Source organism: Fistularia commersonii, chromosome 5 (genome assembly GCF_037954325.1).
Source record: "Fistularia commersonii isolate RoL2024-O1a breed Wild chromosome 5, RoL_Fcom_v1.0, whole genome shotgun sequence".
Classification (NCBI taxonomy): Eukaryota; Metazoa; Chordata; class Actinopteri; order Syngnathiformes; family Fistulariidae; genus Fistularia; species Fistularia commersonii.
In genome coordinates, this window is record NC_141288.1 from 14028677 (window position 1) to 14045734 (window position 17058).

The 17058-nt window shown below is 41.5% G+C and overlaps 1 protein-coding gene across 1 annotated transcript in view; it reads right to left on the reverse strand.

Moving 5' to 3' along the window:
* camk1da (calcium/calmodulin-dependent protein kinase 1Da) overlaps positions 1 to 16909 on the reverse strand; it is a 71083-nt gene extending 54174 nt beyond the window's left edge. The window contains exon 1 of the mRNA XM_086146946.1: positions 16422 to 16909. Coding sequence (XP_086003072.1) covers positions 16422 to 16519 — 98 coding nt within the window. The 5' untranslated portion in view covers positions 16520 to 16909. The remainder of the gene's footprint in view (positions 1 to 16421) is intronic.
* Between the last annotated feature and the right edge of the window lie 149 nt (positions 16910 to 17058).

The window sequence follows — 17058 nt, forward strand, 5'->3', positions numbered from 1 at the left end:
TGCTGGGACCATCAAGCCTAGAAAGGAGATATTCTTCTCAGGTCCCAAGAGAGCTCCAAAGAGAGGTGTGGGGTGATGTCAGGCTAAAGTACTGCGCAAGTTGAAAGAGACAGGAACACGCCGTTGTCATTAAAAACAGCTGGAGCGTACCTGTCCTCTAATCTGGTCTCACAACATAGCAGTCGCAGCAGTGACCCTGACACATGCAGAGCTGAGGTGTTTTACAAGCTTCTGCGTTCATGTAAGTCGTATAAAATGAATCCCCTCTAAAGGTCATTATTTTATGAAATTGTAACAGTTAAACTTTCAAAAAGGTTTTACCAACCCTGATTTCCATCTCCATAAACCATTTTGATATGTATGATTAGATTGCATACTGCTCATCCTTACAGCATTTGTCATATTTATATTACCACCCTGAAGCTTGCAATGACAGTTCCTGTTTATCAATTTAATTATTGCACACTGAGTCATTGGCAACACATGGATAGATGAATGAACCGATAAAGTGCGTGGATGGGCCTCATTGTTACTGCTGCTCTCACCAGTGGCGGTGTTCACCACAGGTCCGATACTGCTGACTGAATCGCCACAGAAACAGATAAGCAACTTCCTACAGCGCAATCTGCCATTTTAAATTATCTCGCTTTCAATCTTTATACGCACAACATCTCCTGACAGCCTGAAACTACAAAATGTTTTTGTTAGTAGCATGACTCGCAGCAAGAGTCTGTCTTGTATGTTAAATTATGTAAAAATCTTTGCGACCTGCTGAGACCATACATGGCGTCTGACGCTTGAGAATACTTGGGTTCAGTCGAATTGTGCATGTGTATATTCAGAATAGCCTACCTGAGTGACTACTCCTTTCATTAAAGATTATTCTCCTGGGCGTGCCGTTATTGGAGTGTCAGTTTAGGGACAGGAAGTGAAACAAAGCTGTGACAAGAATGCCATGCAAAAATGTGCAAAGCCCGATATCATATTTATAAATGGGAGTATTACACACTTGGGGAGGATTGGGGGAGCTTTCCACTCAAGTTCAAATGGCCCTTCATTTGAATGACGTTATAAAAAAAAAACTTAGAAATTAGATTTAATGAATTAGCTAAAACGAAACTTAGAAATTAGAATTAAAGACAAAAATGATCAAGGAATTCCAGTCACTCTGTTAGATGTCTGAAGTTCTTAAGTTTTAGATTTAGAGATCAATATACAGTAAGGGTGGCACAGTAGTGAAGTGGTTAGTGCTTCTGCCTTACAGCTTGAAGGTTTGATTCTTACTGGGGGGGGGGGAATCTGTGTGTGTGTGTGTGTGTGTGTGTGTGTGTGTGTGTGTGTTCCTTGGCCCTGAATTCTATGTCTCGCCGTTCCTTGCCAGGTTCTAGTTCCAGAAGCTGATGCCTTTCCCTACCAGTTCCTAGTTCAAGAAGTTGACGTTCCTGACACTCTAATCCTTTCCTCGCCAGTTCCTGAGACTTCTATTACATGACCCCAGAAACAACCAGGACCCAACACAGCCCCTCATTCATCTCCCTTGTAAAATAAAACCCGTTAAAACACCTTAGCTCCGGACTGTTCTTGCGTTTGGGTCAGGTATACCTTCCAAAACCATGACAGAACAAACTGGCCATTCTGACCCAGCAGACACTCTCATGAGATCCCTAGAGTTGCTCCAGAGACCCGTCCTGAAGCCCATTTAGTGAGTGACTGATCTTATGTTTCTCTATACGACTTGTAAATGAGAGTGAATGGTTGTTTGTCTCTATGTAGTCCTGTGATTGACTGATGTGGGTATATGTAGCCTCTCACCCAATAAGAGCTGGGGCAGGCGCCAGCCCACGACCCTTTGTGCAGGATAAGTGGCACTGCTAATGAATCCATTAATGAGATCAATATACCTCATTGAATTATTGAAAAATGTTGAATAATTGTCTCAGAAGTGTTTGAATTGCTATAGAAGAAAATGCAAAGAAAAACTTGTTTTTTTCCCCCCCAAAATCCGCCTCCCTGTTTTGTGCTCCAAACCATTTTATGAGTTACAAATCATGCAATTGATAACAGGAACACGCAAAGTTCTGGACAACTATGGAGGCAGTAGGAGCCTCTCTCTCTGCCCCTTCCATACAGAAAGAAATAATTCTGTGACCCACACAAGCAAGTTGGAGCCTCCAATTTCTCTGCTGGCCAGTTACATCAAGCCGCTGGTGGCTTCTTACAGTAAGATAGGGCATGGTCAAGATGCCATTAAAGGAAACCGAACCTGGTGGAGATGTGCACGCATCAGGCTAGAAACAGCATTTAGCCCATAAAAATGATCCATGTGTTTACTCATGACAAAACATTATGGAATGATGTGTTTTTGTTTTAGTATTCTGGCTTAATGACCAACCCCCAGAATAGGCCACTCAGCCAGGTGGGCTCAAACTTTTACAATCAGCTACAACAGAGGATGTGTGCTGAATCAATGCACACTGTGTATATATATATATATATATATATATATATATATACACAGTCTTTATAAGTATATATACAGTACATAAATATACTTGTACTTCTGCTATTTCTGTTTGTGTGTATCTAAATGACACCACAAAAATGCCTGTGGGTTTAACTGGGCCAGATTGTTTGTGAAATGAAACAGATAAATATTGGATAATAATGCATGAACTGAAAAGACTGAAAGTCCAAAAATGAGCTTAGACCAGAGGAGTTGTTGCAGGGAAATAGCGGTAAGTAGGGACATAGTACTTGCAGATTGCATGTAGGCTCCGTGTCACTACACTTGTAATTACAGTTTAAGGAGTTACAAGTCATCATGGGGGTCATAACTGTAGCATCATCCTCATGAACAACATAATACCCCTGTCTAATAACAACTTGATAATATGAAAAACCTTTTATAGAATAACAAAAGTCATATAGCCTGAGTGGGAGTTGCCCCCACCTCAACCCTTTCTACTTACTGCATCATCAAGTGATCCAGACATAGACAAAAAATGGTGCTTACATTTTGTTGGATTTTCAATGGATTTTCTTATATAGGTTTTCAAATTTCGTGACCTATTTAATTAAAACAGGCTGAATATTAAACAACCAATTAATTAATTTAATATAAGTGGCAGGTCTGTGATAATGCCCTATTTAAGAGCGTTCCAATGTTTCAGAACTCATGAGCATTTCAAAAAAAGGGCGTAAATCACTGTAGTTCTTACTCCTTGTTTAACCATTTTCAGTATAGCTCACAGCCAAAAAGGTGAAGTAGCATTTATCAAAATGATAAATGGAAGACAGAAAACAGTTAATCTCTGACTAGAATGCTGAGAGAATGGTGATACATGCAGCCCCCCGTCCCCCGGCACATACATATGCATGGATCAAAAACAGCAAAGTGAAAGTACTTTAGAAGTTCCTGCAGATTAAACATTGATTGTGAAAACAAACTCCCTTTCCCTATCGTGGTTACAGGATCCAAGAAGAAACTTGCATTGAGCAATATGTTCTGTTCAAGGACAACTTTGGTGTAACTGGGCCAAGATGACACACACACACACACACACACACACACACACACACACACACACACACACACACACACACACACACACACACACACACACACACACGTGTATGCATGCATGCACACTTACACTCAAACACACAATATTCTAAGTACGGCAGAGTGACATGGTAAAAGTAGGTCTGCCATTATGCAGAAAAAAAGCCTCTAAGGTGCAGAACAGTGTTTGTGTGTGTGTGTTTTATGTGTACTGCTTAGCAAAGTAGAAAGAGTGTAAGCAATTTTATCATATCTATATAATAATTTTATTTTCCAAAGCAATTACTCCATTCCAAATCACATTTGTCTGCAAAATGTGAACGTGTATGATAGCAAATGTCTTGTACATTGTATTGTGTTCTGGCTTGCAATTATGGGTGTTTAAGTACAGTATCTATGCATATACATGTTTCTGTATTTTTGTATGCCCGTTTAGTTGTGTGAGTGCCTGCGTGTGAGTGTGTGTGTGTGTGGTGTGTGTGTGTGGTGTGTGTGTGTGTGTGTGCACACATTCTGCCCTAAATTACCTGTCCAAAAGACAGACTGTGTTGCTGGCCTGCATTGAAGCTGCTGCACAACGGGTTCCATTAATGGCAGCGATCAGTCACATTCTGATGGACAACAGCTAGCTATCACCATGGTAACTTGCTGCATGGCTGCTAAATATTATTATGGAGCGTGCTGTTACACAACCAGTAATCTCTGCAATCTGATTATTATAAGAAGGTAACAATGGCACCTGGATCACAATGGTCTTTAAACTTGCGATTCATTTTGACCTGTAAACTTTAACTATATGTGTATTTCTATGTACATTTCTTGATACCAATAGTCTGCTGCATAGTGCCTGTAACTGGCAAGTTAAGTATTTCAATTCAAAAGGAATTCTTCAGATATATGTACAATGAAAGTCACATATTTATCCAATGAAATAGGTGTTTTTTTTATTATCAACTATTCTTATGGGCTTTTTGAATGGATGTTTCAAGAGATTTTATTGGGTTTCTAGAAATACTGTTTTCTTCTTGATGGTACAAGATTTTCTTTAGTTCAAGAGGAGTAGCCTCCAGTTTTTTTTTTTTTTCAATTTACCTCTGCATGTGCAGTTAGCAAGTACAGCACCCTGTAAACTATCCTCATCTCGCAACATAAATCAATCAAAGCATGTTCTCCAGCTTATTCGGCGGACGTCTCAGTGGGGGGACGTGCAGGGAGAGAAGCTCAGATCGCGATGTTCCTGCAAGGGACAAAGGCTTACAGATAGAGGGAGAGTGCGAGGGAGAGAGAGAGACAGAGAGAGCGAAGATAGACAGACACAGACGGGAGACTGTTTGATGACTCATTCTGTATTCAGAGTTCATCCTCTGCGAACCAGCCTGTCATTTCATAGGTAAGCCTAATGGCCAGTTCATAAGCAACTGCTGTTTTCATTTGACTCAATCATATAAAATACTGTAAAGTATAATGGGTGACAATCTGGAGTTACTGCCTCACATTGAATTGGTTGCCAGGTGAGATTTGTAGGGGATTTAAATCCAATCAGCAGGAATAAAAGTCAGCGCAATTTACGTTGTCTGCAATGAGTATTGCCTAGCTAATGCTTGGCTTTCTCTTTCTGCAAATGTTTGTTTTGTGGACCAGAGGTGGAAACTTTCTGGAGTAATTCTCAGAAGATACACATTTTTCTCCACTTTGGAAAAAAAAACATATGCTGACAACATGGATAATTTACTCCTGACTGAAAGTGGAAAATGTATCACATCGCCACACTATCACATTCCCCCATACAGAAATCAATTTTGGAAGGAAATGATAGTCAGAGGTCAAAGTTGTGGATGCAATCATAGACAATATTGTTAGTTTCATTCATTTCTTGCTGGGTTGGGCAATGAATCGATACACACATGACTGTCGTTGAAATGTGATATTGCAATTTTTTTCAAACCCAAAACGGCCATTAATGTAAAAGTCGTGGCAAAGTACTATGATCAAACTGACAGCCACCTAAGAAGAATAGGCAAATTAGTACCTAAAATTCAGCAATAAATTGCTTACAAAAAGCATACATTTATTTACACAGCTAATGGAGTGGCTACAAGATGAGTCTATGACAGATGAGTCAGAAAAAAAAAACAGAACAAAACAAATCAACTGAAAAGCATAATTAAAGTACTTCTTTAAATTCTAATCACAATACTTGTTGTGTATGTTTGTGGGACTTTATATGCATAAGAAGATAATGGTAATACCTATCTATATGTAAAAGGAGCTTCTAGATCTATATCCCTGAATACACACATGCACACACACACACGCGCATGCACACACATGCACACACGCGCGTGCACACACATGCACACGCATTCGCCAAGATGACACAAACACACACACACACACACTATAACTGTGGCCCCAGCTTTTCTTATTCTTGGGGCAATTAGCTTATGCCCTCTGCCATTTAGTGTAATACTGTATAATATATATTGCCATAAATTGTCCCTTGGAGAAAATGTTGGCTGAAGAAAAACAAGATAAGCAGGCCGATAATGGAAGAAAATTTCTACTGGAAAATGTTAACTTCAAAAATTGATAGTAATCGTCATGAAATTAGATTTTTTCGTGACATCTACTCAATCAAGGAACAAATGTTTCAAATAGAGCCTCAGCACCAAAAAGAAAGTATCCTTAATGCACGCTGTTGATTCCTACGATTGCCTTTGCCTTTCATCACAAATCACACTACTTTCACTCACTGATATTTCGTTATATTTTGCACCATCTGAAGTCCGGGAGCCTGCAGACATGAATTTGCTGTCTTACTTCTTCAAATCCTATGTTCTAACCTGCTGTTTCTATTCAGCAGTAGTGGCTGCACAGCTCAGCTCAGTTGCTATCATAGGCTTTCAGGTTTACTTTCAAAGCTTTTTCTTTCTTAAGTAGCTGAAAAATTGTCATTCTAATGAATGTTAGGTGATTAAGGGTATATATTGCACACACAGTCATTCTCTGCACAGACCACCATTTGAGGTGGGAACACTCATCTCATTGCCAATCCGTTAACTGTGTAATGACCTTAACTTTTGGAAATTGGAGGGAGAACTGAACATCAAACCTAGAGGAACATCAAACCTATAGTATCAACACAAATCTTCATCACTTCAAGGTGTTAAAGAAAGAGGCGGCTTTCAGGATTGACAGTTGACTAGGGTCAAACTGATATGAATTCCAACTTATAATCCACTCTGGTGTTTGCTTTCAATACACCATGACACCTACTGAGAAGTATTTGTTCCTGTTTTACCCAGGAAGGAGGTTATTTCTATCTTTGCAAAATACTGCCTCTTCATTGTATGTGACATCTGCTCAAAAACTCATTCATTTGTTCCCCATCTATACTGCTTATCCTGCAGTGCAGTCAGAGTTGCTGGGGGGGGGGGGGGGGGGGGGGGGGGGTAGAGCCTAACCCAGCTGTTATTGGGCGAGAGGCAGGGTTCACCCTGGACCTGTTGCCAGTCAATCACTGGGCCACATATCGAGATATACATCAATTCACTCGTCTGGACAATTTAGGGTCCAACACCAACCCCAAGTGTAGTGTCAGTGCAGACTGTGGCACCCGCAGGCTTCAAACACCCAACACCTCTATGATGAAAAAAAAAGTTCACTACATTTTAACATGCAATGAAACCTGTAGGAAAAGAGACTCCTTCCAAATTCTGACCCATTGCATCTTCACGGTACTCTATAACCAAAGTGGGGTCGTCCATTCTCCAACATTGTAGACATTTATTTCCCTTTGCACTGTGGGCCTGCTTTTTCTGAAAAACAAAAAAACAGCAGATGTTATTGTTGAGACCATTTAGGATTGCGCAACAGCACCATATCCGGTGCTCAGGGCGAAACAAACTATTTCCTCAGCTATCCCGCCGCAATCCGTTCTGTCTCGATCAAACTACATGTATCTCAGATTGTGAGAATGCAGAGGGAAGGATTGGAGAAACGCATAGATACTGCGGGTAAAAAAGTATTCACAGATCTTCCATAACCAACGGTGATATAGTCAGTGCAAGAGGTCAGTGTGACCCTAGTGAAAATGGAAAGTTTGAAGTGTCTGAAACATTATGCTGAGTGTCAAGAACATCCCATTTTACAAAAAAAAATCATAACAGATAAAGAAATAAATATTCAACAGTCCAAAAGGGATGCTTTTATGTAAATGTTCTTACTGAGTGAAGCTGAAAACTTTGTATTGAAGGTACAGTGGGGCAAAAAAGTATTTAGTCAGCCACCAATTGTGCAAGTTCTCCCACTTAAAAAGATGAGAGGCCTGTAAATTTCATCATAGGTACACTTCAACTATGAGAGACATAATGGGGGGAAAGAATCCAGGAAATCACATTGTAGGGTTTTTAATGAATTAATTGGTCAATTCCTCATGAAAATAAGTATTTGATCACCTACAAGATTTCCGGCTCTCACAGAACAACCTCAAACAGTCACACCACAAACTCCGCTATGGCCAAGACCAAGGAACTGTCAAAGGACACCAGAAACAAAGTTGTAGATTTGCACCAGGCTGAGAGGACTGAATCTGCAATAGGTAAGCAGCTTGGTGAGGAGAAATCAACTGTGGGAGCAATTATTAGAAAATGGAAGACATACAAGATCTCCTTTGATCTGGGGCTCCATGCAAGATCTCACCCTGTGGGGTCAAGATGATCACAAGAATGGTGAGAAAAAATCCCACAAACACACAGGGTGACCTAGTGAATGACCTGCAAAGGGCTGGGACCAAAGTAATGAAGGCTACCATTAGTAACACACTACACTGCCAGGGTTGTCTTTCTGCAAAGGAACTAGGAGGACTGATCATTGAAAAGGAAAGAATGAATAGGGCCATGTATTGTGAGATTTTGTGTGAAAACCTTCTTCCATCAGCAAGGGCATTGAAGATGAAACGTGGCGGCATGACAATGATCCCAATCACACCACCCGGGCAATGAGGGAGTGGCTTTGTAAGAAGTATTTCAAAGTCCTGGAGTGGCCTAGCCAGTCTCCAGATCTCAATCCCATAGATAATCTTTGGAGGGAGTTGACAAATCCATGGTGCCCAGTGACAGCCCCAAAACATGACTGCTCAAGAGGAGATCTGCATGGAGGAATGGGGCAAAATACCAGCAACAGCGTGCGGAAAACCTTGTGAAGACTCACATAATACGTTTGACCTCAGTCATTGCCAACAAATGGTTTACAGTATAACAAAGTATTGAGATTAACTTTTGTTGTTGACCAAATACTTATTTTCCACCAAAATTTACAAATAAATTCTTTAAAAATAAGACAGTGATTTTCTGGATTTTTTTTTCTCATTCTGTCTCTCATAGTTGAAGTAAAAATTATAGGCCGCCTATTTTTAAGTGGGAGAACTTGCACAATTGATGGCTGGCTAAATACTTTTTTGCCCCTCTGTATTGGAAGTTCTTAAATGAACTACCAACGTACGCACAGCTGTCGGTGTGTGTCACAAAACACAGACAACAGGCTTTTAGCTCGAGGGCCATTATGAACTGGATGTGATCACTGTGAGGCTTAAAATAGAGCGCTGATCCGATAATGGACTAAAGTTTATGATCATTAATACTCTGGCCACACGTCTATCAGTGCTAAGAGATGCCCCCCTCCCCCCAAAACAAATGAATATCCACTGCAAATGCAATCCTTTTATGAGTTTCGTGAGTGAAAAGACAGACTGACTTATTTCTAGTTCTGCATTTACATATCCTGTGCAGTCCACAGGCACTATTGTGGGTTTTGTGTGGCTGAAATCTAGTAGCACTGAAATGTCAAACTGAGTGGGGAAAAAAAGCATTTCTAGCTCATTTGTAACAGCGAGAAAGTTAATTCTCAGAACGACTGAGAAGAGCAATATCCATTTTTAATTTTGTAATGTTTGGTTTTCTTGACTTTAATAGGACATCTTTATTGACAAATCAACAAAATTTGAAAATATAAACAGTGCAGTAAGACACTACTCAGTATTTAAAAAATAGGACAACATTCAGAGAACTGCCATTTGTTAAGAGAGGAAGAAAAATCAAAACCAAACAAAAGAATGACGAGATAAAAGATAATCCCTGTTATGGCAAACCAAGCCTCAATAAATAATGAATAATGCTTAAATGAAAGAATAAATAATGGATAAATAGCTCTGGTTCACTTGTGAGATATCAGGTAATAGAATGGAAACAAAAACATATTAGTAAGATCATGATGTCTCTGTGTAAAAAGCATTGAAATGAGGGTTTGATGAATTTCAATCAGTCATCTATTCATTCATTATCTATTCCAATCAGTGAGGTGAAGAGATGGGTTCAAGCAGGTTGGGAGGTGAAGAGACGGGTTCAAGCAGGTTGGAATTGGTGGAGAAAAGTTTCAGGGGTACTACGCGATAGAAGGCTTTTAGCTAGAATGAAAGGAAAGGTGTACATTGAAAGTGGTGAAACCAGCGATGCTGTATGGCCTAGAAACAGTTACAATGACAAAAAGACAGGAGGCAGAGCAAGCGGTCGCGGAGATGAAGATGCAAAGAGGTCTTGAGGATGACCGAAGAGAAGAATGATGGACGTAGTGAGAGAGGATATGAAGGTAGTTGGTGTGACAGAGGAGGATAAAGAGAATAGGGTTAGATGGAGAAGGTTGATTTGCTGTAGCCTCCCCTGAAGGGAGAAGCCGAAAGGAGAAGAAGATGAAGATCTACACCACTCCGCACACAGTCTGGGTCACAGGGGAGCTCACATTCACTCTCTCATTCACACATCTGGGCAAATTTAAGACTCTGATAAATCTACTGGTGCCTTACTGAGAATTTGACCTCAATAAATGCATAAATGCATCAACCACATGACTAATCAACATGCCAAACTGTGGGGCTCTGTTTCACCTGTGTTGCCCATTTAGTTTCGCTGTCTCCTCAGGGAGGCACAGCAAGGGGCAGCGGCCTCAGTCAGATGTGATTCTATAAGGTGTCACTGCTGCTCACTCTGCTCAGTCTCTGCAAAACTGTATCTGCAATGCCGGCTGTGTGGCCAGCTGTTTTTACATATCAAATTTGAACTACAACTGTGCTGACAGACACAAGCATGCTTGAATAACTACAGATTATGGATTATCTTTATGAGAGAAAGAAGCAGGAAATGCTTGGACACTGTTTTGATAGTAGAAAACAAGACCTAGGGAAAAAAAATGCATAATGGAATAGCGTGGAGGAACCGATGATAGATCACCATGGAGTTTAGAGCCATTGTGTTCTGCTTACTGATACAACCTTACTACAAGGCACCGGCTAGTAAAGCAGGTTTGAGCTTCATCATGGAAGTGCCAGACTCACAGTTCATGTAATTTATGTTTATTACAGTGTTAATAAATCTGTACTATACAGGAAGTGGTTTTGAAAACATGATTATACCTTAAGAAATTTGGAGATTAAGGTTACTATATTACTGAAGCTTTTAGAACCTTAAAGTTGCCTATACATGAGTGCACGTGATTTGGATCTTATTTTGTAACCAGTATCATTTACTAGCCAGTTTCCAGTGTGTTTTAAATGCTAAAATGGCTTTAGACTGGAGGAATCCAGACATTTTGTCTCAGAATTGAAACTTTGAATATTATATTTTCTAAAACAGCCCTTGTCTATAACGGAACAAAAAACAAAATAAAATAAAACAAAATAAAATAAAATATGATGCCAGAGGGCAAGACAAAACACAAAACATGGTTAACTTTAATTGTTTAGTGGAATATTCACAGGTCACTAAGCATAAGTGACATGCAGTGGCTCATGAACAAGGAGTACCCCAAATTAGACAGTTATAAAATGCATTAAAAATTATGTTACATGGATGTTGTCAGATATATGTTGACCTTTTTTGAATCACTGCTGTTATCTGAGCATATACTTTATTTGCAGATTGTTGGTAATACTGAAGTTAAAATTACCTGAAAAATTACTTTGTAAGAGGTTCCACACCTCAATAATTTTTAATGGACAATAATTACTCATTACCTCTTGGCCTTAACTAAAACAACAGAGCACCCTCTTATTTGCTCCCGCTTGGATCGCTACAAATCAGTTATTCAGTTGGCCGGGTGCTGGCCTGCGGTGATTGAGTTATGTCTGCCTGCCAATTGTGTTTTGCCCTGAAATTTGGGGAACAAACCGCTGAAATGGTTGTGATGAGCTAAAAGAAAAACAAAAATCCAACAGTAATGTTATAACACGGTTTCCCTCAGTCAGCTGATCCTTTGCCGTTCAAGGGTCAGTGAAAAACCAGTCTGTCTCTGACTCAAATCCTTTGCCGAGCTTGATGCATCGAAAGGCCACCATCTGTGTGTGCTTGAATGTTTGTCATTTTGGCTTCCCCTGGCTGTCAGGTAGACAAGAAATTATGGCATATTATTTTATGCGTGTCTGCTGTGTTAACAAGCAGTGGACAGTTGTCGAGTGCACTTTTGTTTTAGCCGTGCATTGGGTTTGTCACTGTGAAAAATAGCAGCACCTCAAAAAAAGCATAGGTGCAACACTTGAATTTAAATCAGTACTGGATGTAAATTATTATGTAATGTGTTTTTAATAATCAACTTAAAACTCCTTAAATATCTAACAGTGCTCTATATAAATTATAATTAATTTTAAGTATAAACCCATAGCTTAAAAGCAGTGGGGTCCCAGCCTCGTTGTGCATGATGACAAAGTGTGGACAAGAATTACTGTGTTTGAAATACTGAGAATTAAGAATTGAAGAAGATTGATATAAATGATCAAAAGGTAGAAAAGGCTAATATATCGCAATGCTAGAAATAATTTTGTCAGTGTTCAATGAAGAGACATGAGCGTAGTATTTGATGTGGAACAATCACATAAAATAACTATCTACACAATCTACGGCATATCTAGCCCGCTTCTTCTGCGCTGATAATAAATGCTACCAACTAAGGAGTTTCTAATGTCATTGAAGGACTTCAACATAACTAAATGAAACTATGAACCATCAAACAAAAAGCACCAACATAGAACATGAACATTAAAAATGCACTATTCATTTTAAAGCACCATAAAGGTATAAAAGTTGACAGAAACCTGATGTGAGGAACACATGATCACAATCATCCAACATCAACAACTGTGCAAAACATCACTCCTCTCAATCAGGGTCATTGATGATGACGATCGACACCAACCAGAGGGGCAGAAGGAAGAAAATCCAGCAGAGGGAAAAAAAAAAAACATAAAAGAAAACAAATTGAAAAGTCAGTTTGTCCATACACGCACGGATTTTTCTTACACACTCACAACTGAAGAAGTTTTGATTGATGCACAGCGAGCGAGCGCACTCCTTTTGTTCTATTAATATGCAGATATTTATAACGCAGATAAAAGAAAGTACTTTGTGGGCTCGCCAACAGGACATTAGTCCGTGAAAATAGTGGGCAGCTATTGGAAGACTGACATTAGAAGGACAGCCTGGTGAGTGTTAACAGAGCGAGGAGTACATATGACAACAAGGAAGATAGAGGGAGGGTGATATAGAAAAGACATAAAGGCAGTGTGTGAGGGGGAGGGGGAGGTCCGCAGTCCCAGAAACAGTGGAGGGAGCCGTGCCAGGAGAAGGTAAGTGGAGCATCAATTAAGGGCAGCGTGCCCTGGATGGCACGGCAACGTTCCCACAATGCACCTCTCACAAGGCTCAAGTGCACCCAAGCGCAGATTAACCACTGACCTGTGGAGGTGTCCCAACACTCTCTGCTGTCCTTTTTTCCCAAAAAATGAAAAACAAAAGACTTTCAGGAATACAACTGCCCTCATTAAAACCAGAAGATTTTTTGTTTTTCTTTTACAAACAAAAATATAAACCGACTGATTCTTATCTGACTCGATCAAGAGCCTCGTGTTTGAAAGTCTTGTGGAAACAGCAGAAGGGGACTCATGCATTCTTTATCTGCGACTGACTGCACCGACATCACACCCTCAGCCCAAGCTGGATCGTCCCCCAAAACACCACCCAGCTCTGACCTCCAACCACATCTATTGATTATCAGACTGTCTGACGGCGAGTTTGTGCCGAATTACTGTGTGGGAAAATACCGAGTAAGAAAACACGCACTTCCTGCTTCTATTTTTGAAATAAGTCATTGGCTATTGTCTTTTGCTCCATCTCTTTTTACAGATGTCTGTGCCTCCTAGTGAGAGGTGCAGGTGGGACAGACGTGAGGAACACACGGTACTGAATTATTAAGAAGCCGGGACTGGGACACACACACACACACACACACACACACACACACACACACACACACACACACACACACACACACACACACACACACACACACACAAAGCCAAGGTAACAAGATACCCCATTAAAAGCCTAATTTACAAGGCTGCAAATACACACCCTGACACACACACACACACACACACACACCTTTTTACACTGTGAGCTTTGGGTGGCTAAGAATAGTATCATGATGGACTAGAATGGGTGTGTAAGAATAAATACACACATGTGCACACACACACAGACATATAAACAACACACAATGAATTGTGGAGTAATCCAAAGTGAGAGAGGCACAGCTACATGTTAGATCTATGACAGGGGTGTCATACTCATTTTAACTCAGGGGCAACGTGGAGGAAAATCTATTCTCAAGTGGGACGGACGGGTAAAATCATGACATATTAACTACTGTTAATGTGCCTATCATTCAATTCACCCCCGAAACCTGGTATCTTTCAGCATTGCGAGTCAGATTAAACCCATTCATGGGCCTCATCTGGCCCGCGAGCCTTGAGTTTGACACCCTGATCTATGACATCAATTCCTGTCAGGTCAGCAGATGCTGGAGACTTTCCAATTCTTACAAACAAAATTAAGTCTTCCCCTTTAATCACAATTGCCAAATTTTTATAAGCTGTTCATCTCATCGGTCAAGTATTTTTTGACTGACTGGAGACATGCACTTTCTACTCTCCTCCATCCTCATCCTGCTCCTCTAATCAAAAACCTCTGCCATTCCTGCAAACACCTCGCTCCCCTTTTCTGCTGATGCATCAAGTTCAAAGATCTGTGCGGCGCTGGTTAATGTGTGGCTGTAACATGGCCGACCTTCAGTTCTCCACATCACCCAAGCTCTTCAGGATGTTTCAGAGCCGGGCGCCTACCCCTCTCATTACACAACGACTTCCTGCTGTTTAGTGGGAAGTTCTCCTAATCCCAGCACTGTTAATCCCAGGCTGGACCGGCCCCATGCAATGTGTCCCCCTCCAGGCTGCCATCCAGCCGAGCAGGATTGTGACACTCACTGGCTTTTTGAAAGACAAGGAGGGAGCAAACCCATGAGGTAGAAGATGAGGATCTCCATGGCGACCCTGGAGAAAGTCCAAGGGTCACAGCAAACTCTTAAGATTTCTCCTGTTGTCAACGAGGAAACCCTTTCGTCAAGCAAAGAAATAAACAAGGCTGAGCCTTTTCTTAACGGCTCTAAAGATCTGTTTACAAATGGGATGCCATGGTAACACAGATCTGTAATAAACTGAAATAATTATTCTTTTTTCAGTCTTGAAAAGACAAAAAAAACGCTGTTTCATAGATACATCTCATGAGTTGCTATTTTACCGATTAGTCGGTCAAGTCCAAATTATATGACAGATCCCTGATGGGACAAATAATTTGTTGAGTATTGTAGTAACCAAATAGACGCCGTTGAACAGACGGCAGCAAAACACACACTTTAGAAACTGAGATCAAAGACTTTTTTTTGACTCTATACAACTTAATCCAATTAACCAAGGGTAAAAATAGTCAGTGCTCATTCTAAGGTCGACGGCTGATTGATTGAAACAATTAAGAAAAGTACAAATGATAAGAGAAATGTACATTATATTGGAATAATCTTTTATTTTCACCATCCCCCCTGACATCCCATCCTAAGAGCACTTCATCCTGACCTGCCTTTGACTCCCATCACTCTGCATGACACCACATCACACACTCTGTTCACATACACACGCAGTGGAAGCTTTGGTTACACCTCCCACCTCCGTTTATTATTCTCTTGGTCTGAAAACGTTCATTCATTCATTATCTATGCAGCTTATCCTGCACCCAGTTTCGTTGGGGTGGGGATGGGGAAGGGGGTGGGGGTGGCGGCTGCCCCAGCTGGCATTGGCTGAGGCGGGGTTCCACCTGGACCAGTCGCCGGTCGATCACAGGGCCACATATGGACACATACAGCCATTCACTCACTCATTCATGCATCTTATAACCACACTCTCGTTTACATGTCTAATGTATTTGGGGTCTCTAATAAACCCATTGGATGTTTTTGGACTGTGGGAGGAGAACCAGCGAAAAAGCGCCCCGATGGGAGTCGAACAGGAGACCTCCTAGCTTCCGGCTAGGAAGCGCTAACCACAGTCGGAAAACATTTGCAGGTAAAGTTGGGAGAACTTTATCATCCCGCTCGCTTTCAGACGATGCTGCTTTATGAATAGTGAAGGATTAACTGTCGGTGGTGGCTGGGGGAAATAAGAATAGAATCATAAAATCAATTAAAACTAAATAAAACAGCATAAAGCCTCGTTTGCAATCCCGTCACATCGGAACGTGACACCGTCACGTCCAGTCGTGGACATGAGACCGTGACAGTGATGTCGCAAGGCAAAGGGCACAGCAGCGCTCCACGCCGTGGAGGTTGCGTGTTTGTTGGGGTCGACCGTGACGTGTCGTGTGGTGTGCCCCCCCCCCCTTACCGTGGGAACGCGTGACAATGTCACGGTAAAGTCAGTGGTACTCACGTGCCGAGTACTTCTTTAAAATCGAAGATCTTTTTAATGTCGTCGACTTGTTTCTTCCACGCCTCCCCGCGGCCGGTGTCTCCGTTCTCCCGAGCCATGGCGGTGCTTCACCGGCCGGAGTCCCGCCGACGCTGGGGCTGCGGGGGGAAGGAGGGGATGCCCGTGGAACGAGAGAGAGAATGAGAGAGAGGGGGAGAGAGAGGACGGGAAAATGGAGGAGTGTTCGAGAAAGCGGAAGGCGGCGGGATGTTCGAGTAAGAGATGCGGAGGGTCCCGGTGCTGCAGGACCATGTGAGTCCTCCTGCAGGTGGCTGAGTCCCGCTGCCTCCTCCTCCTCCTCCTCCTCTTTCTATCTCCCTCCCCCTCCCCGTCTTTCCAGTCTACGGCCGTCTGTCCGCTGTCAATTTCCCCCACCTTCACGCACCTTCATTTCCCGCGGGAGGGAGGGGGGACTTTCAAAATAATGATGAAAAAAAAAAAAAGCAAGTTAATTTACACAGGATCAAGCAGAAGGAAGTGGAGGTTGCGTTGATTCCATGCGTGCATCTTTGGAAACGGTGTTTTCAGGGATTCTCACTTATCGATATAACATGACGTTTCTCGAACACTTTACTTTAAACCAGCGAAATCGTTCGGT